The sequence below is a fragment of the Ipomoea nil genome, unplaced genomic scaffold (assembly GCF_001879475.1).
Source record: "Ipomoea nil cultivar Tokyo-kokei standard unplaced genomic scaffold, Asagao_1.1 scaffold0805, whole genome shotgun sequence".
In the NCBI taxonomy this organism is placed as follows: domain Eukaryota; kingdom Viridiplantae; phylum Streptophyta; class Magnoliopsida; order Solanales; family Convolvulaceae; genus Ipomoea; species Ipomoea nil.
The window spans coordinates 1,404,078-1,429,411 of NW_017617233.1; the positions used below are offsets into that span (position 1 = coordinate 1,404,078).

Below are 25,334 nucleotides of genomic sequence, written 5' to 3' on the forward strand. Positions count from 1 at the left end.
GTTAATTAAGTTAATAATTACACAGATATTAACATAATTACAATTAAACATGGGTCGATGAATTTATTTTTATAATAATTACAATTAATTTATTTAGATATGAAAGATGAGGGAAAAAGTAAATGTGATATGGTGAAATTACACATGTATTAGTATATAATTGCCTACTAATTATTATAGTAATTAAGGGTGTGTTTGGAAACCTGGAAAATGAGTTCTGGAAATCATTTTTCAAGTTTCCAGTGTTTGGATGTGCCTGGAAAATCAAGTCAACGGAAATCATTTTCCGTTGACTTTGGAAAATAGGCTTGTTTTGGAGGAAAATGACTTCCCCTTTTTTTGAGGGGAAGTCATTTTCCAACTTTTACACCAACATCACACCACCACCAACATCATCAACACCATACCACCATCACCACCACTATTGCCGCCGCCACCACCATTATACCCCCGCCACCATCACACCACCACCAACACCGCAACCACTACCACCACCACCACCACCACCATACCACCGCCACCATCGCCGCCGCCACCACCACCACATACCACCGCCACCACACCACCACCTTCACACCACCGCCGCCACCACCACCATACCACCGCAACCACCGCCACCGCCACCACTACCACCATACCACCGTCGCCGCCATCACCACCATACCACCGCAACCACCGCCACCATACCACCGCAACCACCGTCGCCGCCACCACCACCACCACCACCACCATACCACTACAACCATATATTATTAGTTTTTTTTTTTTTTTTTTTTTTTTTTGAAAAACTTAGCTATTTTTTATTATATTTAAAATTGATATTATATTATTATATATTATTATACATGTTGTAATATTCTAAATAAAATAATTAAAATGTTTAATTATACAATTCTACTCATTTTCCAGAAAATGAACCAAACACAGAAAAACAGTTTTCCATAATGCAACCAAACACTGGAAAGGAAAATGTTTTCCGGAAAATGACTCATTTTCCAGAAAACATTTTCCAGAAGTCATTTTCCTGCTTTCCAAACGGACCCTAAGTTAAACATAGGTCGTTGAATTTAATTATTTTTATAATAATTACAATTACAATTATATTATTTTCCCCTTTTCTCCATACTTATTTTAGTAATAATATAATTATTACATAAATCATATTACATATCAATTTTTTCAAGATGATTGTAGACAAACAAGTCATATATTATTCAATTAATTGAGTAATACTTTTAAATTAATTTTATAATCAAATAGTGTACACTTTCAAATATTAAAATTGTTTATATCTTTATTTTTAATTATATTATCTAAATATATAATACAAAAACTTCTTTGTGCATCCCACGATTAATTTACTAGTTTTATTTATAATCAGAGTCACGAAAAGATGTAATTTGGCATGCTTCATGAACCCTCACAATTCACGTGAATTGTTTCTTTGACAAGTAAAACCTGACTTTTCCCATATATACTTAAAAAAAAAAAAAAAAAAAAAAAAAAAAAAAAAAAAAAAAACTTAGACTAACTAATTAAACATATTAAAATAATATACGTAAATCGTAATGCATGACAATTAACTATAGAATAATTATGCAAAACATGGGTTTTCCCTAACCTTCAATCTTACTTACCTGCATCTTCTTTAGTGTATATAATTAAAAATTATTTAGTGTAATCCAATTCAATCTTTTTGGAGTATAATATCCACGTCTTTGAATAAAATGAAAATGATGTATGACTTCTGGTTTTGTGGCCGGCTCATAAAGATGAGTCTAATATTTTGACATCGAAACGTGACATTAATATTTTTTTTTTTGGATGAAAACATTGACTTTTATGTAAATACTAATTTTATACGCGTATTGTGTGACTGCTTTAATGTCAATATGTTGTATTTAAATGAATAATTCAAAGTATATCAATGCAAAATTATATATGAGATCGACATGAATTATAGTTGACATTAAAATTAATGTTTAATTTGCACTTTTATATGTATATAGTCTAATTAATTGATCAAAGTTCATGTTAAATTTTATATTGTACTTTGTTATAAATTCTAAGATATGCATAGTATATGTTCAACAATTATGTCAACTCTAATTGGGATGTGGTTCGAACCTAAGACCTTTATTATGAAAATCAATGAGTATGTTAAAAATAATAAATAATTAACGGAATGTTCTGTTACTAAAGTTTACACTGATGAAATGTGGAGGTATTTTGAAAAAATAATTGATATAATAAAAGGTAAAATGGGAGAAAAAAAAAACTAAAATAAAAATAATATGGAAAAAAGGGAAAATAATAAAATTGTAATTCTTAAACCTCGTAAAAAAAAGTACAATCTTAAACCTCGTCATTGGTGATGTATATACCTGATTCTGGTCAATGATTATAATTAATTATAATATAATTATTACGGAGTAATAAATAGAAAAATCCCACAGCCTAGGTACTAGTTAGTCCAATTCAATCATGATCCAAGCACTGCAATATATAGTTATATACTATGGAGAAAAAGTCCAACTAATACGTAAATTAATATAATTGTATTGCTATGGTACCTTACAAAATTCAATAGTCAATATTAACTTCTTAATATGCTTAGAGTCAATCAATTTACGAGTATCAATAATGTAAATTAATTTTTTTTAAAGCAAAAATGAACTGCATTAATTAGAACTATTCGAAGTGATTACATCCATGATAAAAGAGGAAGGGTTGCTAAATCACTCCACCCGATCAGACAAAGAAATTGACTCTCGAGCTAAAGCATGAACAATACGATTCGCAAAGCTGATAATGTGTTGATAAACAAAAAGTGCGTCCATCTCTAATACATTCAGGTCAAAGTATTTGGATGACTTTATACAATCTTCTTCCAAAAGGCTGAACCCCAACCGGTGGGACTTTATACAATCTTCTTCCAAAAGGCTGAACCCCAACCGGTGGGACTTTATACAATCTTCTTCCAAAAGGCTGAACCCCAACCGGTGGGAGGTGACTCAATTGAACATTAATCACAGAGGCTAGACCGGTGTTCATTGCGCACAAGGAGCCCCCCTCACTTCGAGAGGTTGCTCCCACACTGCTGCTGGTGAGATTTGATCCCTGGTCATTCTTCCAAAGTTTCACCTCTATGACTAGTTGAGCTACCCATGCGGGCGACATTGCAAGAGATGACGGATGATTTTGAACAAGCCTCCAATCTTGTTTTCCAAGCATGACATTGCAATGTTGAATTCCATCCTCAAGTCGTCTAAACCCCATGCCCCCCCATCTTCTTTGGAATACATAAACTCTCCCAATCTACATGCATGCCTTCTCCATTGCTCCACCAATAGGCGTTTAAATTAAACTGACAAAATAGTGCAATTGAGTTCGATCTAATGTTACCTATTTAGCATGTTAGCATTAATGTTGTGATCAAACATACACTTGGTGTTTTGATGTTTACTTGAACCCTAATTGTACAAATTATCGTTTTATGTTTTATACTTTTTGAACTTCTTTTTTTAAAGAATAACTCGAATATTTACAAATTTAAACAAGACAATCATAGCTATCAAAGGGGAAGGTAGATATGGTTACCTTCATTTTAGAGTCTAAACTTTAGATATAGACGTCTTTTGAAATCCATAGCTCGATACAAGATAGTTGTGGTTGTAATTATGTTGGACGGCTTCATCCAATATTTTAATTGATTAATTAATTTTTTTTTTTTCAAATTGATGTTATCCTGTGGAATATGTAAAATTCAGATATGTTGAATTTCGTTTTGTTAAGCGATCGGCAAACTGTGCCGCCCACATTGTTGCTCGGGAGGTCTTTTTTGTGTCAGGTTGCGGGGAGTGGTTTGATAGCCCCTTCTTCTGGCTCATGTTTCAATGAATTAATCTTTTATCTTAAAAAAAAATAAATTATAAGAATTTCTCTTCAGTTATGAATCTCAATTATGTTTTATTCGCTTAATACATAAATTTGACACTTTTTCCTGGGCACTGGAATTTCCACTGAATTCATTGATGTTGAAGATATGTGATGATGGCAAATTACGAGCTTTGTGACTATGGTTCAAAATGATGTCGTTCAATTTTATGAATTAGAACAATGTATTTTATGTGTTAGAACAATGTACTTTATGTGTTAGAATAATGAAATTTCTGGTGTAGGATAATGTACATTATGTTTTAAAATAACGTACATCATAAATTATAAAAATATATGTTACAGTGAGTCGCATGAAAAAAATCACGAAACAAATTTTTTTTTTTATCGTGCTTCATAAAGCTGTGTGAACCACGGTTCACGCAATAATTATTGATGTGATGATATTACCAGTTTCAAAGTTTCATACCTCCACATAAGGTATTGGGCCACTAATATTTAGGCCTATGTTCTCTCAAAATGTGTTTCAAAATAATCATGTGGAAGGTCAAATCATTAACACTAGAGGTCCACTAATATCTCGGGGCAAATTATATCATGGGCCACCGGCCAGTGCTTATGTTGTGTCTTTAACAAATGTATATAAAAAAAAAAATTCAGCTGAACAAATGTATATACAAATAATATTATTAGATTCATAAAAATGGCACTAATCATGGGTCAATTATCATATAGTGTAATGGCATTCCGATTACCATTCCAAAAGAATGGTCATAGGTTCGCACATATATTACCTTGTAAAGAATCACGAGTATTTAAAAAAAAAAAAATTGGCACTAAAGGGATCATTTATCATTTAAGTATATTATTCTGTATTTTTTAAATAAATACAATCAATATAAAAATTATTGTTTAAAATACCTTGCAGAAATTTTTTAAATGACAATTATGTTGATGTTTTGTTTTTCAATATATCATTTAATAATTTGTGATGAACTTGCCGTAGTGATTTTTTGAACATATAGTCGTGAAATTGTGTACATATAGTTGTGACTTTATGAATCAATAGTAATATAATGATTTATGTACCAAAGTAATAATTCTATGTACTGTAGATTTATTTAAAATTTTGGGAAAAAAAATAGTATGAATGTTATTTGAAAGATCTCAATTGAACATTTTTTTTTAATATATTAATTCTATTTGTACTAAAAGAAAAAAAAAAAGTTAAGTTGGAAAAATTTTTGTAAGACTAAAAATAAGGATACCTCAAATGTATGTTGCTACATGCACCCTTAATATATTAATATTGAGTTTACTTCAATTCTAAGTCCATAAAATTTTAAATTTTAAATTCGACTCCCAGCATTGTTACAGAGTCAATGAGAGAGTCACAGTTATACTGCTTGACCACAATTTTTTGGCAATTTTTGGGAGGTTATGAATTCACTTTCGAAGAATTTTATTGTTAGATTATCTGTGGATTTAATAATGTATAAGCTACCTAATCATACATTTGCATACTAATATTCCGTGGATGACAACTAAGATTTAAAAGTGGAGGCACATTATTTTTTTTATTACAAAGGAATCCAGGTAGTGTCACTGTTTGTTTAGGATGTATAATTAACTAATTTATTGGTTTTCAAAAAAAAAAATTATTTAGGTGAGGAGGAAAACTTGATGTGTGATGGGCTCGATCGAGATGGTGTTAACAAGTATTAAATTCATGAAATTTTTATAAGAAAATTATACTCCACCTACTCGATTACTATTAGATTATATTTTCGTATTTATGTTTAAGTCATATCAATTTTACTCTTTATATAAAACTAATGGATACATATTTAAACTTTTTTAAAAATAGTGAGATTTCTATAAATAAGTAACAATTTTAACGAATAAACCAGTCATTTTTATTCAAAATTATTTATGTTTAACCTTCTTTTATCTTTATAATGTATTTAGGCCAAAACGATCTCTCTCTCTCGGAGGAGGAATTAGATAATGTAAAAGTAATGTGATTTTAGCATTTTCGATCTAGTAATGTGTATTTTGGCCAAAATAATACACTTTTTCTCTCAACAATGATGCAAGAAAAATACTTATTTATTTATAAAAATGTCACACATTTTTCATTTAAACTTATGCACATTTTAATATAATTTTCTCAAAATAATACTCCCTCCGTCCCGAATTGGTTGTCTCATTTGCTTTTTGCACGCTTTTTAAGGAATTAAAGTAAATGTTATGTATTTTCCAATTATGCCCTTCACTTTTTCACTTTTGGGAATAAAAGCAAAAGTCATAAGGGTAATTTGGGAAAAAGTAGAATGATGGTGATGTTCAATTTTGGAAAGAGGACAACATTTTGGGACAAACTAAAAAGGAAAGTAAGACATGCAAAATGGAACAGAGGGAGTAATAATTTTCACAAAATGATGCTATTTTTCTTTTATGATCATATGAAAATTATGCATATGTATAAAACTATTACTACATTTTTTTTATTTAAGTATAAATCACATTAATTTCAATTCTTGTTTACTTTCAGATTTAAAAAAAATTAAATATAGTAAAACTTATTATAATTATTAATTGAAAAAAATACTCTTTTATTCTCGAATTTCCCCTTTATGATGTAGTTTCAGTTTATTGCGTGTAATTTGAAACTTATTATGTTTTTAGATTTGATTTCACTCTCAATTTCGATTCGAATATTTAAATCCTATGCTCCAACGTATATATGCATGAGAAATATTTTTTTTAGGTGTACTTAAAGTTTTTATCATCAAATACAGTGACTAATTTCTTCTATTAAGTGAAACAGAAAATTATTCTATATTTAAAGTTAAAGTTAATGATCGAACATAGCCTTTTAAAGATGAATGAGTTCTACTCAATTACACATTTACACCCACACGTTATGCATGAGAAATGTTGATTGAGGATGTCGCGGCGCGACCCGGAATAACGTAAGAATAAGCAAATTTTCAAAGACGCGTTTGTTTTTTTGTTGCTTTAATTTGGAATTTGACTTTAATGCATCCTTAAGTCGCAGTGCAGTTCGTATAACGTTAGGATTTGGAAACATGTGTCCTGATTTTCTACTACAAACTCGTAAGTCACATGTTACTTCACCTTCATTATATTTTTAATTAAAAAAATATTACGAAAAAGTTTAAAGTACCAAATAAATTAAGTGCCAAGCACCTTGTGCACAGATGGTATTCGGGTTGGACTCCGATATGGGAGGTTGTAAGTTTGAGCCTCAGTGGAGACGTTATTGGCTCTTTGTGCTTCAGTAGGTTGAGAAAGTAGTTATGAACAGATAGTTCTTAGCTAATTATGTTAGCAAGATATTTGGTAAAAAAGCTGACCGAAAAAACTGCGTCTAGCGACTTGTTGAATTTATAGTGTTTTGGAATAATAAGTTATTACAAAAAGTTAATTAATCAGATCAAACACTCATATTAGCTATTTAACCAAGTCAAACACTTAATAATCGTTAAACAAGTTAAAATCGACTGATAAACTAACTATGTTACCAAATAGAATCAAAATATGCCAAGACTTTGTGGTATAATGGCACTCGAGTTGAACTCCCGTACGGAAGATTGTGAGTTCGAGCCTTGAGTCTTTGTACTTCTAGCGTATTTAAACTCTTCCCGAGGCCCTCGCCAACGTCTCCGAAATCTCTAACGTTGCAGTAATTCCGTTACGACGCACCCACAACGCTGTCTGCCGGGCATCTCCCGACCCCCTTAGGATTCACTAACCCAAATGAGTACGACCGGGCTATATGTGCTATGCTTTCAATTTTGGTAATTTTGAACGTATTAATATACATATTTAATTTCAAACTCTTATTCAATATCCTTTCCAAAAAAAAAAAAAAACCACTCTTATTCAATATATACGTTTTTAGTAATAAAATAATAAACGTCGTTGAATTTAATTATATACTAATACAATTTTTTTTAAAAAAATTTTAATCTAATAAAAATGACAATTTTTATTTTTTAACGGGTCAACGGAATATATGCCTAAGCTTTCCACTGCCCCACTTTATAAATTGATTGAGTTGTCTCCGAACAACTACAATTATTTTGAGATTTTTATTCTTTTGGGAGAGGAAGATTTTTATTCTTTTGTTATTTGTAATGGAAGAAAATGACCCAAATCTCCCCCTCTCTAGCAAATTCTTCATCCCATATTTACTTCACCAATCACCAGCAATAAGCATTAATTAAGTTTGAAAATCACTATGATATTATAAGTGTATTTTATATTCGTTAAGATTACACATTAAAAAAATGTATAGTACGTATAATGTCACTAAAATACTATTATACGTACATAGTGTCATCAACGCTACATGAATTATCCTTGTACAAATACACTATATTCCATAATTCATATAGCGTTGATTCAATGTTAACTCTCATTTATGTGTATGATAGTAATAAGGACAATTTGGGACATTATACGGGTATTTCTACGTATGTATGACACTGTATTCCATAATTTATGTAGCGTTGATTTTTTCTTATATTCCATAATTCATGTAGCGTTGATTTTTTCTTACAAGGATTCCTCTACATACCTTCACAACTGGAAAAAACCTTTGTTTATTGAGCATAAAGAATCACCTCACTTTGAGAGTCGTTGATGTGACTTGATCCAGGTCATTGTTCTCAATTACCTCTGTGACCAATTAAACTGTTCATGCGAGCACACCTAAAAAAAATATTAATAATTGGTTTGACCATGTATACGTACTAGGATGCATGTTACATTTTTTTTTGAGTTAATACCCAAAATAGTCCCTCGACTATGTCGTAATTACCAATTTGGTCCTCGACTATCATTCTTACCCAATTAAGTCCTCAATTATACAATTTTTACCCAATTTAGTCCTTTGTCAATTTGACTGTTTGTTGACTGTCAAAAGTGGAAATAAAGTTGTAATTTTACAAGTTTTCTCCTTCCTCCTCATTCAGCAGCGCCAAACCATGTAGCAATAAGCTCCGGTTGGGTTCTAAACCTGTCAGTATCGAAGTAGTGGTTATGCATCGGATAACCCATGAATTTGATTTCCAACGATTTTTTGACGATCGAAATCTGATCGGAGTGTATTGCTGCATGGTTTGGCGCTGCTAAATGGAGAGGAAGGAGAAATCTTGTAAAATTATAATTTTATCCCGACTTTTGACAGTCAACAAACAGTCAAATTAATACAGATGACTAAATTGGGTAAGAATTGTATAGTTGAGGACTAAATTGGGTAAGAATTGTATAGTTGAGGACTTAATTGAGTAAAAGTTACATAGTTGAAGACTTAATTGGGTAAGAATGGTAGTTGAGGACTAAATTGGTAATTATGGCATAGTTGAGGGACCATTTTGGGTATTAACTCTTTTTTTTTTTTTTTTTTTGAATAAAGAAAGAACTCACAATCATTACTCAATAATGTATACTAAGAGTATGTTTGGTTTATATATCGGTTTACACACCAAGAATATGAATCAAAATCATAATTAGTGTTTGGTTGACAACTTTTTAAAACACAATTATGAGATTTGATTACCCTTTCAATTAAAAATTTCATTCCTCCCCTTCAAAAAAACAAAAAAAAACAAAAACTTCATTCCTTAATTTAAAACCGATATCATTCCATCTTATTGGTAATATGATTTTTAAGTTTGGATTAGTGCTTTTAGATTTTTGTTTTGATTTTTTTGTTCATATTGGTGCTTTGAATGTCATTATATTATGATCGTTTGCCTTAGTTTTTTATTTTTATATTTTAAAAACATTTATTCCCATTATATGGTTATACATAACCAAATATCAATATTGGTAATCATTCCAATTTCACCCTAGTACCAAACATGCAAAATACTTTCATCAGAACTCATTACTAAGTATTTGATTCTCATTCCAATTCTGATTCCCTTGTGCGAACCAAACACACACTAATTTTATTTTTGTATAATAACTCATAAATCATTTTTTAAAATCACATTAAAAAAAAAAGGTGTTGAACAAGTAAAATTCGGCACACGCAAGTAGTGTTCATTCATGTTCCAAGTCAACTATAATTTGTCATATTTCTCAATCACATTGAATGTTAATTAATTGGAATTAAACCATTGACCTCATCACATGGTTAAAATGGTAAAAACAAAAACCAAAAGAAAAAAAAAAGTTCATGGTTGAAATCCTACGTATTTTTTTTTTTTTTTACTACATTTTGTATGTGAAAATATCTCTAGATAATATGGATTACCTATTTGAATTGGTGATAATATTGATCACCTAGTACAATTGTCAAAAAATATGAATGATTATAAGTTGTGGATAATGAAAACTGGTGATTGGTATTTGAGAAACCAAAAAAAAAAAAAAAAAAAAAAATCTGAAGAAATATGGCCATTGTCAATCTCCAAGTCAATTGTCCCACCAAATAAAAGTACCTACAATTCAACAAAGAGATTAGTCATTGTATCGACGATGGAAACTTGGGCTACACCACACAAAAAAAAAAAAAAAAACAATAAAAACAAAAAAAAAAAAAACAAAAAAAAAAAAACAAAAAAGAACCATGGCCATTGAGGGTAGCAGTTTTTTTTTTTTTTTTTTTTTTTTTTTTTTTTTGGTTAGAAACTTAGAAAACACAAATCTAATTTTCTATCTTTCAAGCGAGGCAAATTATTAATAATTTTTTTCCTCATTTTTTCTTTATTTTCTTTCTGAGGTGAAAATTTAAAAAATTTAGTCAGTCAAATTTTTTGTTTTATTTTCAGAAGTTTTCAAGTTTTGAATTATTCACTAAAACTTTTTCAAATTACCTAAAAAAGGTGATTAGAAATTTTAACTGCCAATGTGGACAGAAATTTAACATTTTTAGAGTGGCAAGGTAATTAATTAGGATATTTGTTGCATTTCCTCTTGACATGAGTGATCTTATTGACTTATAAGTTAGAATTTTAACTTTTTAAAGAATCAAAATTTTTAAACCATTTAAAAGGGTTATAAAATTTTAGAAAAAATCAGAAAATTTGTCCATCTCTTAGGTGGTCACGAATATGCAATGTTCTAGTAACGTTGAACGATTCAATGTTTTAATAGCAAATTACAAATACACTTCCCATAATTAATGCGATATATATATATATATATATATATATATATATATATATATATATATATATATATATATATATATATATATATTGAAAGATTCTTTTTCTTTTACAATTTGGAAAATATTTGTTTACCAAAGTATTTGATCAATTTTGCATTACTCATCATTTCTATATACATACACTCCTTTAAAAAAAATACATATATCCGCACGGGTTTAGCTCACTAGTCCAGTATGCAGTATTTAGGAGAATATACCAATGTTTGAACCTCGGCAGCGGCAGTGTGGCATTATACCTGAAGTACGGTGGACAGATTCCTTGTGCGCACCGGCATTTGGCCATGTGTGCTAAGTCATTGAGTCATCATGATTTATATCCTGTCAAATACTCTTTCGGGCATTGGTGTGGGGACCCTTGAGGTTGGGAATTCAACATTTTGTGAGAAGATAAAAAAATACACCTACACTATTTAATATAACTATAAATGGAGGACTAAATTTCACACCACCACTAAAGCTAAAGTTAAAATAATAAAATGTGATGAAATAATTTATTTTTTTAGTACTATTGACTCTGTTACAATGTAGTATTCGTTCATACATACTTGGCACACTGGGGTTTAAACCTGAGACCTCTCAACTGAAAGGCCAAAACTATACCGCTCGATCACAAAGACTTTGACTATGATAAAATCATTTATCAAAGACTAAATTTAAAAATGTTACCGAAATAGATACTCAAACTCATAAACTTTTTCTCATCTTTACACTTTTCAAGAGAAAATGTATGATTAGAGATGACAATTTCTCATCGATCTCGTGGAGATCCCTCATCGCCGCTCCAACGAGGACGGGGGCCAAAATTCAAGGAACGATGACAAGAACAAAGAGTTGTATTCATACCCTTCCCCAACCTCATCGGTACATTAATTATATATATTGATGAAGTTATAAAAAATTAAAGACTTAATACTAGATTAATATTTGAATTTGATAATTTAAATTAGTAATTTAATATTTAAATTTTGTATTTAAATATAAAAAATTATACTAATCTACAAGTTCGAGTGTTTAACTATATGATTGATTGGAAGCAAGGATTCTCATCCTTGAAAATTCTCCATGAGAACGGGGACAGAGAAAATTTTCTATCCGGACGACAAGTATCCTCCTGCCTCTCCCACCTTGTTGTTATTAGTTATTACTCTATATGATTATAATCTAAAAATTTGATACATTTTTACTTCTTTTTTTTTTTTTTTTTAAGAATTTGATCAAAATAACTAAATATGACGAAAAATACAAAAGGGTGCATCAAATATAATACAAAATACTACTTGATCATGGTATAATAATCTGAGGTAAAAAAAATGAACATAATTATGATAGAAACATCCCTTATTTTATATTTATTATTTACATTGTTGATTGTTCCAAAAGGTTAAATTTTCAACTCCAAAGGTCCCAACGTCTCGACTTGACAGAGCATATGAGAAGATGTAAATCATGGTAACTCAGCCAAACACGGAGGGAGGGTAGATCTTTGTCGCTGGTTATGAGACTCGATGTTGATCATTGTTTTCAAACTTTACAAATCTTTGTGACCAACTGAGCTGCTCATGCGAGCTTTATTTATTATTCTTATTCCAAGGCTGAATCCCCAACCCTAAGGGCCCCACATTCCGACCCGACAGAGCATGTGAAATGATGTAAATTACGATGACTCAATGGGTTAGTAGACAGGACCAAATGCCGGTGCTCACAAGGAATCACGGTAACTCAATGGGTTATTTATTATTCATTGAGACATGGAGTGAGCGACACGAATTGCATGTGTATGAGTACATTAAATTACTTATACCATAAATGAATAAATAAATACAAGAAACTAATCATGTACGATGTATTATATTTATAGTACGTGTATGCAGGTAATTAGGGCAACTGCCACTGGTTGACAAAGTCAGTCATCCACTTATTGGCAACTTGGCAAGTCAGTTAATGACTCATCAAGTGTGGCTCAAACCCACAACACTATGCATTGATTGGTTAACTACTTGAATTATTCGGAGCAAGATAACAATTCGTATTGTTTGTTTTTAATTTTATGCTCGTTTCTTTCTTTTGTTTGAGACAACTCGTCAATGTTGAATATTTTAATTTTTAACGTAAAAAAGTTGAGATGAAGTTATTAATGATAAATTATCTAGACAAATAGTTAAGGTAAAATTAGGAGAGAAAATAACATTTAAAAATATAAATATAAATATATTTTTGAACTTTGGAATTAAAAATAGAAAAAATAGAAAGTAAGTAAAAAACAAAAAAACAAAAAGTTTTCTTTCATGAAAATTGAATATATACTCAGTACAACTATATATAATATTCGGATTATTTTGAGTACAATCAATGTATGTCTCCATAGTATGCCGTATAACTAAATATATTGTGCAGAATTATACATGATACACTTTATATTCCATTTCTCATTTACTACTAAATAAAATATTATAGGGAAAAGGGTCAAATAGACCCTCGAATTTTAACTTAAAAGTCAATTAGACTCATAAACTTTTTAAAGGTGCAATTACACCCATCAACAATTCATTTAGGTGCAATGAAGCCCAAAAACAAGTTAATGACCTGCTATCACAGGTCAATAGGGTTCATGCCACCTTCCGGCGAAATTTCCGACAATAAAAAAAAGTGACCGGCGAAATTTCCGACAAAAAAGTGACTGGCGGCGACCGTTCGTCGGTCGCCGATCACTTTTTTTTTTGTTTGTTGGAAGGTGACCTGAACCCTAATGACATGTGATAGCAGGTCATTAACTTGTTTTTGGGCTTCATTGCACCTAAATGTATTGTTGATGTGTGTAATTGCACCTTTAAAAAGTTTAAGGGTCTAATTAACTTTTAAGCTAAAATTTGAGGGCCTATTTGACCGTTTCCCAATATTATATTTACTAACACTCATTTTAATTATTAAATATTTGATTTTAATTTTAATTTCGATATCAATATTGATCTCAATTATTGCACCAAACACCTACTCTCTTACCTTTTTTCTTATGACTATTGGACCGAGAAAAATGTGCAAAGAGAGGGAAAAAGAAAGTTTACTTTTCTACCTCATAAAAAGGGTTAGAATAATTAAGAAGACAGTCCAAAAAGTCATTTAAAACCGTGTTTAAAAGTCTCACTTACTTTAAAAAAAAAAAAGAATATTGCTACATTTCTCTCATGATTTAATCTTTTTACCTAACATATTTGATCAATACTTTTTTATTTTTTTCTTCAGGAATGACTAGAGAAACTCACAATGGCGACTCATTTACACTAACTCGGTAATATAATTGAGACTCAATCAAATTATAATTTGAATATATAAGTGTGCATATTATTAGCAACTCAACTTACAAACAAATGTCTCAAAAGTGGCGATCGAGTGGGTGGAAAGTATTACTCTCGTACATAAAAGTCACAAATTCACTGCTTGCAAACTTCTTAGTGTAGTTTAGTTTAATTTTCGTGTGCGATTTACAGAATATTATATAAGAGTGAGGTTTACCCTATACCCCACAACAATCTAATGTTGACATTTTGTGTAGTTACTTTAAATTTTATAAATATAATTTAAAAATAATTTGAATAAAATTGAGTTTGGTTGCACAACTTTCTAACCCAAGGTGAAGTGTGTAGCATGGAAAACAAATTTGTCCGCAACATAAATCAACAAAAGTAATTTGATGGGGACGCTTGTGGAATTTAGTTTATGGTCAAACCCAAAGACCAGAGAGTTTGAGAAACTAGGGGAAAAAAAGGTACATTATAAAATCAACAAATAAGGAAATTAATATTTATTTTTTTTTTAAAAAAATAGTATTAAACATTGCAAGAAGCCAAGAAAAACATGTTTAGGTTTTGATTTGTCTTTTTCCCACTAAACTTTAAGGATTCGAATATAATTATTGCAAAGTACAAATCTTTGAGTTTTTTTTTATTAATATTTTATTAATATCACTGAGAACGTAACACAATCTCTGATAATTCTTTTCAAATTTTACCCGTATGATCAGTTGAGTTGTCCATGCAAACGAGAACATAACATATTTATAAAAATATGAATAGGAAACAACCGGACCTAAGTTTGTCGGCCTGACTTGAAAATCACAAAGTTACAATTTTGACTTTCGTCTAGAGTAATTTATTGACTTTATTAATTTGAACCGATCAGTTATGAACAATTTAAGTTAATTTATTTCATTATTTTTTTATATATATATTAAGGTTACAATGAATTATCGTGCAACCTTTTTAAATAATAGCGTAGACTTTCTGAATAACTACAAAATTAGATAAAATGACAAAAGTGTCGCAGTAAAAACCCGACAGCGTTAAAGTCAAAGTGTTGTGTTATTTTGGAAGCGGAGGAGCGTGGAGCCCACCGCCCCGCCCCGACCGGCATCGTCGTTCAGACTTGAGAACGGCGACGACTATATTGGTAGGCGGCTGAGCTAACTTCGGTTCACACAGGTCAACCATAACCTCCCATTTATTACCCTCTGCAACTCTCTGTCTACTCTATACGGATATATTTATTGTATATATATATATATATATATATATATATATATATATATATATATATATATATATATATATATATATATATATACACAATAACTGTCATCTCTCTTCTATCAAATACCTTTGGGAGAAGAAGAATTTTCTCCGGTTCAGTTTCCCGGATTATTTGCCATGGCGGCTCATTTCAATCACGTAGTGACGGTTGTTTTCACGGCGGCGGTGGTCTGGGTTCTACAGTTGGAGTTGGGGGAGGCGTTTGGGACATTCGGGTTCGATATTCACCACCGGTACTCGGATCCGGTGAAGGGTATTTTGGACCTTCAAGGCTTGCCGGAAAAGGGTAGCGTCGACTACTACTCCGCCTGGGTGGCGCGTGATCAACACCGCCTTTCCAAGGGCCGCCACCTCGCTGACTCCGGCGATTCCGATATGCTCACTTTCGAAGCTGGGAATGAGACTGTGCGGATATCTGGTTTGGGATTGTAAGTTTCCTCTCATGATATAATCGATTCCTGTTTTCTGTTTGCTTATAAAATATGATCTTTTGCTGTCTTTTATCTGGTAAACTTTATAGAACTGAAATCGTGGGGTTGTTCAAAAATCATTATTGCTAATAACCCAGGGAAACCCAGGTAAACCAGCCATATCATCAAGAAGGACTAAAAGTTTAAGCTGATAGTTGGATTGCACATTTATATTTATATTTATATTTATATATATATATATATATATATATATATATATATATATATATATTATATGTTCAACGGAACTTGTAACCTTGTGGTTACTAAGTCAACAACCCGACCAAATGATCAATGGAGTTTTGAATTGCCACGAAAGGGATTTATGAAATATAGTTAGAATGAAACCTCAATAGATTATGCTATCCTTATCATTTTACAGCAATGGATTTTTCATACTTGATGAAGAAATGAATAAATGTATTGTTCGAATTTTCAGCTTACACTATGCGAATGTTTCGGTGGGCACGCCTCCTCTATCGTTTCTTGTGGCACTTGACACTGGAAGCGATCTGTTTTGGGTGCCATGTGGTTGCAGCAACTGTGCGCGGGGTCTTGTAATAGGAAAAGCGGTATGTGATTCAGTTCTAGCATTATCCCGCGTTGTTGCTTTTCTACTTACAGCTTTCAAATTGATTGTGTGGAGTACTTAATGATTTGTATTATTGATCGTGTCTGTGACTTTCACTTTTGCCTCCTCAATTGAAACAGAGAATAGATTTTAATATGTATAGCCCGAATGCCTCATCGACCAGTGAGATTGTTCCTTGCAATGGCACCCTGTGTGGACAAAGACGACAGTGCTTAGCAGAAAGCAATGCTTGTGGCTATAGAGTTGGATATCTCTCTCATAACACCTCGTCACAAGGGATATTGGTAGAGGATGTCTTGCACCTAGTCACTGAAGACAGTCAACAGAAAAGCACCGATGCACCAATTACGTTCGGGTATATAGTTCTAGTGCCAATCCTTATGTCTAATTTCTTTTTTCAGTGTGGTATTTTGAGCGTTTTTACTCTTAGCTGGATTTATGTTTGTTATTTCTTTCCTCTCAGCTGTGGAATTGAGCAAACGGGTGCATTTCTGGATGCTGCTGCTCCGAATGGCCTATTTGGGCTTGGAGTGGGTGATCTTTCGGTTCCTAGCATTTTAGCTTCCAAGGGAATTACAGCAAAGTCGTTTTCTATGTGTTTTGGGCAAGATGGACTTGGCAGAATAGTTTTTGGGGACAAAGGCAGTTCAAACCAAGGAGAAACGCCATTGAATGTTGAACAATCACAGTATGCACCTTTCTCTTTTACTTATTGAACCCAGTGCAAAACAATGTGGGAATTCAAACTAAGTATTCATTTTTCGTTTCTCTGAAATCAGCCCAACTTATAACGTCAGCCTTACGCAAATAGCCGTGGACAAAAATGTGACCGATGTTGATTTTACAGCAGTGTTTGACTCTGGCACATCCTTCACATATTTAAATGATCCAGCTTACACAATCATTACAGAGAATGTAAGTCCAATACTAAGTTCTGAATTCTGATATCTACATACTATTTTCTTTAAAACTACATTTGAGCTAAAAGTGTTTTATTATCTTTGCAGTTCAATTCTTTCGCAAAGGAGCGACGCCATCAATTTGCTTCTAAGTCCACTCTTCTTTTTGAATATTGCTATGATTTCAAGTAAGTTATTGGTGGTCAACAAATTTTGGTGAATTCCACTTTTTTACACTCACTCACATTGACCCTTTTTTTCTTTGCACAGTCCAAATCAAACTTCGTTTGACCCTCCTGCTTTGAATCTAACAATGAAAGGTGGTGACCAGTTTTATGTTAATGACCCAATAGTAATTATGTCTGCTAAGGTAAGGTGTTTCTTTCGGCATGCAGCTTGGTTTCTATGTTAGAGTATTCTCCTCTATTATGTTATTGTATTCACATTTTCCATATATCCAGAATGAAGCAATTGGCTATTGTTTAGCTGTTGTCAAAAGCGAAGATATCAACATCATTGGACGTAAGTATATTGAGCTATTTATTTGAAAAACTAAAAGAATTGCTTATAGCATAGCTTCACATCTAAACTTCTACCAAGTCATTTTTGGGGCTTCTATTTTTCATCTTTTCTTATTGCTGCATAACATACCGGGACAATATGAAATCAAACTAAGTGAGAAAAATGTGTAATTATATTAACTTCTTAGTGAATTATTGCTTCTTCCTCTGGATTGGATTCTGCTGAACCGCTTTATATATCATGTTATCCAGAAAATTTTATGACTGGCTACCGGGTGGTTTTTGATGGCGAGAAGCAGGTTTTGGGCTGGGAACAATCAGACTGTAAGTTTATATCACAAGCGTGAGACCTTGAGTTTCCCTGCTATTTGTCTTATAGTTTAATAATTGAAGCATGTGTTCCATCTCAACTAAAAACTTAAGCTGATAGTTGGGTTGTACATTAATGGCTGTATGCTCATGACGAGTTTTGTTTCTCAGGTTACAGCGATACAGAATCCAAAACGTCTACTCTTCCTATAAACAAACAGAACTCAACAACCGAAGCACCTTCGCCTGCTACTTTGAATCCCGAGGCCACTACAAATACAACTCAGCCCCCTCTGTCAACTCCAACAGGTTTGGTGCCTCCACCTGCAGGAAACCATGCATCACACTTGAATGGTTTCTTTGGCAAACTAATGATGGTTTTTTTCTCAATTTCTTGCTATTTTTGGATCATTATTATATCTTCTTGAGGCTTGTTTAGCCTGTATAGTGAGTGTATACCATATCTGAACCACATCTGTTACTTACACCAATACAAATACATAGGGACTGAGCTTTCCACCATTTTTTAGCACAATAATCATTATTTATTGTAAAAAATATAGGTGGATGTATACTTACTGAACTTCCTTTGGTATAGTTAATACATTTTCTTTTTGCTAGTGTTTTTACTTTTAGATCTTGTTGGATTTTATATTTATTAACTCGTGGTGGGAAGTTGGGAACTGAGGTTTTTTTTTTTTTTTTTTTTTTTTTTTAAGGCTTACAAATAATGTTCATAGTAGAAAATTCAAAATTATATTAGCAGGTGGTTTTAGTAAGGAAAAATAATACTTTGTATTTACACCGGATAAATCACACCTTTTAACTCTAGCCAGTAAAGAACCACTACAAAGAAGTAAACTAAAATAAGTTGATAGCTCAAACCAAAACAGTCAATAAGTCACTTTTACTAACATAAACAACTAGTTCTTCAAAAAGATATAAGTTTTAACCTTACCGAAAATGACATATAAGCAAGTCCCAAATGATACATTTTGAGGTGAGACGACATCTAATTTGCACCTCTTTGTGAAAAGGATCCTCGAATTTTATGCAACTCATAACTTCTTTACCGCTAACAACAAATAGGGATAGGGATGACAATTGCATCCGAACTCTTTAGACCAATGTTGAAAAAATTGCTAGGCGCCTGGGGTCTGGGGACTGCCTAGGGCGCTTAGAGTGCCTAGGCAGGCGCCTAGGTGCCGATTAATTGGCGCTTAAGCGCGATTTTTGCAACACTGCTTTAGACTCCTCCACCTCCCCTCGTCCCTAATTTTTGAAGAAATTGATTCCACAAACACCAGCTCAGAAGATATTGCAACCAAAGAACATGACTATCATGTAGATGAACTTTGTCCTATAAATATTATTGAATAATGCTTTAAAATCACAATTCACAATTCAAAGAAATTGAGGAAAATACCATACTACAAAGAGGTAGGCTGCAAAAAATTGTGTTAACAAAAAAGTAACTTGCATTCTATATCCATTGAGGAATTGTGAATGTGTCTACTTCTTTGTCTTTGCTAGTAGTTTTTCACTTTTCTTCATCATCTTATTTTGAGAAGATAATTGGATTTGTTTCGACTTCATTTTAATTGATTTAACAAGAGAAGAAAGTTCATGCTTCTCTTTTCTTGAAGTCAACTCTTCTGCCTTGGATTCTTTGGATGGCTGATGTGGTCTGGTTATACTAGATTGCTCTTTTCTCCCAACATTTTCTTGGTCGTTCTTGCGGTCCTTTTCAGCTAGCGTCGTACAAAAACTGCACTCCTGTAACATTAACATCGAGAGTGGAAATTCACCAGTGTTAGTGACTACGAGAGTAGCTCTATACCTCTTTGAATCCTCACACTTGTATGAACTCAGATTTAATATTACATTAGCCTAAGCACTAGGGGATTAAATACTTGAATCCCAGGGATCTCAGTCTCTCTCTATTGTTTTCATTACCCTGAATCATTGTTTTATTTTATTTATTTATTTTATGCAACCATCCAAGTAAATCGTTAGGATTAGCTTCAAAGAATAATTTAGTAGCTAGTGTTTAATACAACCACTTTCCTGTGGATCGATAACTCGTACTCTCAGTATTATTTGTTTGCAAATTTACTACAATAATATTCTTTGAAGTGACAAACAAGAATTGATTAATTTTTATCATGTGAGTGCACAGAAAAGTGTCTAAATCAAGAACATGTGAGAGGGAATAAAAATTAGAAGTATAAAATGAGAGTATACCAAGTATTTTCCTTGAGAAATTGGGGACAAAAAAAAGTACATGTACTCTTGGAAAATTGAGCATGGCGAGCCTCAAGAGTCAAGACTACTGATATACTTGAGGAAGTAGTATTTTAAAATTATAAAATCAACAAATAAGGAAAATAATATTTATTTTCAAAAATAAAAATAAAATTTATTATTAAACATGGCAAGAAAAACATGTTTAGGTTTTTATTTTCTTTTTCCCACTTAAACTTTAAAGATTCGAATATAATTATCATAAAATATAAATTTTTTGAGTTAAAAAAAAAACTAAAAGTTCAGTATTTTATTTTTATTTTTATTAATATCAGAGAACGTAATATATTTATAAAAATTTGGATAGGGGACAACCGGAATTAAGTTGGTTAACTTGACTTAAAAATCACAAAGTTACAATTTTAACTTTTGTCTGGATCATTTTATTGGAGTGTTTGGTAAATAACTGTAAGCTGATTGAGTTAGTGGATTTGACTAGTTGATAACATTAATTGATTGTAGAAAAGTGTTTGATAAATTTGTTGTTAGTTGAAAATTAATTAAATGCAAAATGACTTTATCAAAAAAACTGCTTTGACCAGTTTTTTGAATTTTAACATTTTGAAGCAATAAACTGTTATAAATAGTTAAAATAAAACACTTATATTGATTATTTAACTAAGGCCCTGTTTGGTAAAACAGCTGTTAGCTGATTGTGTTAATTAAAGGGTATAAATAGTTGATAACATTAGATGATTGTAGAAAAGTGTTTGGTAAATTAGCTGTTAGTTGATAGCTATTTGGTATAATTTCTTTTCTCAAAAAGCTAATTGAAAAAGTTGCTTGGAGTAGCTTTTTGAATTTTAGCATTTTGGAGTTGCAAAAAGCTAATTAACCACACATTTCTATTGATATTTTAACTAAATCAAACAATTAATAGTGGCCAAATAAGTCAAAATTGGCCTATAGGCCAATTTTTTACCAAACAGGGCCTAAGTCAATCAGCTAATAGTGATCAAATAAGATAAAATTGATTAGTAACTATGTTACCTAACAAGGCCATTGACTTTCTTAATTTGAGCTGGTCAGCTCTAAACAACTTAAATTAATTTATTTCATTTTTTACAAGTTAAGATCATAATGAATTATCGTGCAAATTAAAGCATATGTTGCTTTATTTTAATTAAAAATCTAAACTGATAGTTAAATTTCACATTTATATTTATATATTATATATGCTCAACAGCGCACAAGTGCACACCTTTAAATAATAATTGTAGGTACTAAAAATTGGACATATAAAATAACAAAAATCTAGCAGTAAAAAGTCGTCAGAGTTAAAGTCAAAAGTGTAGCGGTATTCACTTATTCTGGAAGCGGAGGAGCATCATGGGCCCACCGCACTGCCCGCCAACGACCGGCATCGTCGTTCAGACTTGAGAACGGCGGCGGCTAAGCTAACTTCGTTTCATACTCTCCGCTACTCTATACTGATATATTTATATTTATATAATATACACACAATAACTGTCATCTCTGTTTCCCGGATTCTTTGCCATGGCGGCCCATTTCAATAACTTAGTGACGATTGCTTTCGCGGCGGTGGTGGTCTGGGTTCTACAGTTGGAGTTGGGCGAGGCGTTTGGGACATTCGGGTTCGATATTCACCACCGCTACTCGGATCCAGTCAAGGGTATTTTGGACCTTCAAGGCTTGCCGGAAAAGGGTAGCGTCGACTACTACTCCGCCTGGGTGGCGCGTGATCAACACCGCCTTTCCAAGGGCCGCCGCCTCGCTGAGTCCGGCGATTCCGATATGCTGACTTTCGAAGCTGGGAATGAGACTGTGCAGATATCTGCTTTGGGATTGTAAGTTTCCTCTCATGCTATAATCGAGTCCTGTTTTGTGTTTGCTTATAAAATATGATCTTTTGCTGTCTTTTTTCTGGTGAACTTTATAGAACTGAAATCGTGGGGTTGTTCAAAAATCATTATTTCTAATAACCCAGAGATTACAAGAGTTTGATTAATTCATTACTGATGCAAATTTTTAGAAGCTCTGGATCAATGGAGTTTTGAATTGCCACAAAAGGGATTTATGAAACAGAATATGTATAGTTAGAATGAAGCCTCAATAGATATGCTATCCTATCCTTATCATTTTACAGCAATGAATTTTTGATACTTGATGAAGAAATGAATAAATGTCTTGTTTGAATTTTCAGCTTACACTATGCAAAGGTTTCGGTGGGCATGCCTCCTCTATCATTTCTTGTGGCACTGGACACCGGAAGCAATCTGTTTTGGCTGCCATGTGATTGCAGCAACTGTGTGCGGAGTCTTATACTAGGACGAGGAGCAGTATGTGATTCAGTTCTTTCTAGCATTATCTGCTTTTTTATTTACAGCTTTCGAATCGATTTGATGATTTGTATTATTGATCATGTGACTCCTCTATTCAAACAGATAATAGATTTTAATATGTATAGCCCGAATGCCTCATCGACCAGTGAGATTGTTCCTTGCAATGATCTGTGTGAACAAAGAAGACAATGCTTAGCAGAAAGCAATGCTTGTCCCTATAGAGTTGCATATCTCTCTCAGAACACCTCGTCACAAGGGATATTGGTAGAGGATGTCTTGCACCTAGTCACTGAAGGCAGTCAACAGAAAAGCATCGATGCACCAATTACATTTGGGTATTTATTGACCCTCGTGGTTTAGGAGATATGGTGTCCGATTTAGCATTTCTCTCAGTTGTACTTTTAGTGTCTTTACTCTTACCAGGATTTATGTTTGTTAATTATTTGCTTTCAGCTGTGGGATTCAGCAAACGGGTGCATTTCTGGATGGTGGTGCTCCGAATGGTCTATTTGGGCTTGGAATGAGTGATGTTTCTGTTCCTAGCGTCTTAGCATCCAAGGGAATTGCTGCAAAGTCATTTTCTATGTGTTTTGGGCTACATGGACTTGGGAGAATAGTTTTTGGGGACAAAGGCAATTCAAACCAAGGAGAAACGCCATTGAATATTGAACAATCACAGTATGCATCTTTCTTTTACCTTTTTACGTATTGAACCTAAGCAATCATTTGAGTGCCCTTCCTGCATCAATCAAAACAGTGTGGGAATTCAAACTAAGTACTCGTTTTTTTTTTTTTTTTTTCATTTTCTCTCTGAAATCAGCGCAACTTACAACATCAGCCTTACTCAAATAGCTGTGGAGAAAAATGTGACTGATGTTGATTTTACAGTGGTATTTGACTCTGGCACATCCTTGACATATTTAAACGATCCGGCATACACAATCATTACACAGAATGTAAGTCCAATACTAAGTTCTGATATCTACATTTTATCTTTTTCATATTTGAGCTAAAAACGCTTTATTATCTTTGCAGTTTAACTCTTTTGCTAAGGATCCGCGCAGTCAAATTCTTTCCAATTCCTCTATTCCTTTCGAGTATTGCTATGACATGAGGTCAGTTATAGGTGGTCAACCATTTTTCGTGAATTCCTCTTTTTAACACTCACATTTTGACCCTTTTTTAAAAAATTTTTGCAACAGTCCAAACCAAACCGTGATTGAGTTTCCTGATTTGAATCTAACAATGAAAGGTGGCGACCAGTTTCATGTTTTTGACCCATTAATAGTTTTGCATTTGGAGGTAAGGTGTTTCTTTTTGCAGTTTGGTTTCTACGATAGAGCTTTCTCTAACATTTTCTTCATATCCAGAATGATTCGCTTTCCTATTGTTTAGCTGTCGTCAAAAGTGGAGATATCAACATCATTGGACGTAAGTATATTCAGAATTTATTTGAAACACTAAAATAATTGCCTATCGCTGCTGCAGTGTTATATATCCTGTAAATTCATTAAATCTTTTATCCAGAAAATTTCATGACTGGCTACCGGGTGGTTTTTGATAGCGAGAAGCAGGTTTTGGGCTGGGAACAATCAGACTGTAAGTTTATATCACTACCCCCCCCCCCCCCCCCCCCCCCGCACACGCACACAAGTGTGAGACCTTGAGTTTCCCTACTATTTGACTTATAGTTCAATGACGAGTTTTGTTTCTCAGGTTACAACGATACAGAATCCAAAACGTCTACTCTTCCTATAAACAAGTAGAACTCAACAACCGAAGCACCTTCGCCTGCTACTTTGAATCCCGAGGCCACTACAAATACAACTCAGCCTCCTCTCTCAACTCCAACAGGTTTGGTGCCTCCACCAGCAGGAAACTATGCATCACACTTGAATGGTTTCTTTGGCAAACTAATGATGGCTTTTTTCTCAATTTGTTGCTATTTTTGGATCATTATATCATCTTGAGGCTTGTTTAGTCTGTATAGTGAGTGTATACCATATCTGAACCACATCTGTTATACCAATACAAATACATAGGGACTGAGCTTTCCACCATTTTTTAGCACAATAATATCATTATTTATTGTAAAATATAGGTGGATGTATATATACTTACTGAACTTCCTTTGGTATAGTTAATACATTTTCTTTTTGCTAGTGTTTTTAGATCTTGTTGGATTTTATATTTAATAACTCGTGGTGGGAAGTTGGGAACTGAGTTTTTTGTTTTGTTTTTTAGGC

General features: G+C 32.6%; 2 protein-coding genes across 2 annotated transcripts; both read left to right on the forward strand.

The window, feature by feature from the left end:
* The first annotated feature begins 15,710 nt into the window (after nucleotides 1-15,710).
* LOC109177806 (aspartyl protease family protein 1-like) lies at nucleotides 15,711-25,309 on the forward strand. The gene is made up of 11 exons (XM_019327275.1): nucleotides 15,711-15,800; nucleotides 22,276-22,593; nucleotides 22,950-23,085; nucleotides 23,191-23,423; nucleotides 23,542-23,766; nucleotides 23,909-24,044; nucleotides 24,124-24,203; nucleotides 24,291-24,390; nucleotides 24,459-24,519; nucleotides 24,616-24,687; nucleotides 24,805-25,309. Exons 2-11 carry the CDS (start codon nucleotides 22,283-22,285, stop codon nucleotides 24,852-24,854), a joined length of 1,404 nt encoding a protein of 467 aa, XP_019182820.1. The 5' UTR covers nucleotides 15,711-15,800; nucleotides 22,276-22,282; the 3' UTR covers nucleotides 24,855-25,309.
* LOC109177805 (aspartyl protease family protein 1-like) lies at nucleotides 15,777-19,104 on the forward strand. The gene is made up of 10 exons (XM_019327274.1): nucleotides 15,777-16,118; nucleotides 16,600-16,732; nucleotides 16,872-17,107; nucleotides 17,216-17,440; nucleotides 17,532-17,667; nucleotides 17,760-17,839; nucleotides 17,922-18,021; nucleotides 18,113-18,173; nucleotides 18,425-18,496; nucleotides 18,653-19,104. The coding sequence occupies exons 1-10, from the start codon at nucleotides 15,808-15,810 to the stop codon at nucleotides 18,907-18,909; spliced, it is 1,611 nt and encodes a 536-aa protein (XP_019182819.1). The 5' UTR covers nucleotides 15,777-15,807; the 3' UTR covers nucleotides 18,910-19,104.
* Nucleotides 25,310-25,334: the final 25 nt, after the last annotated feature.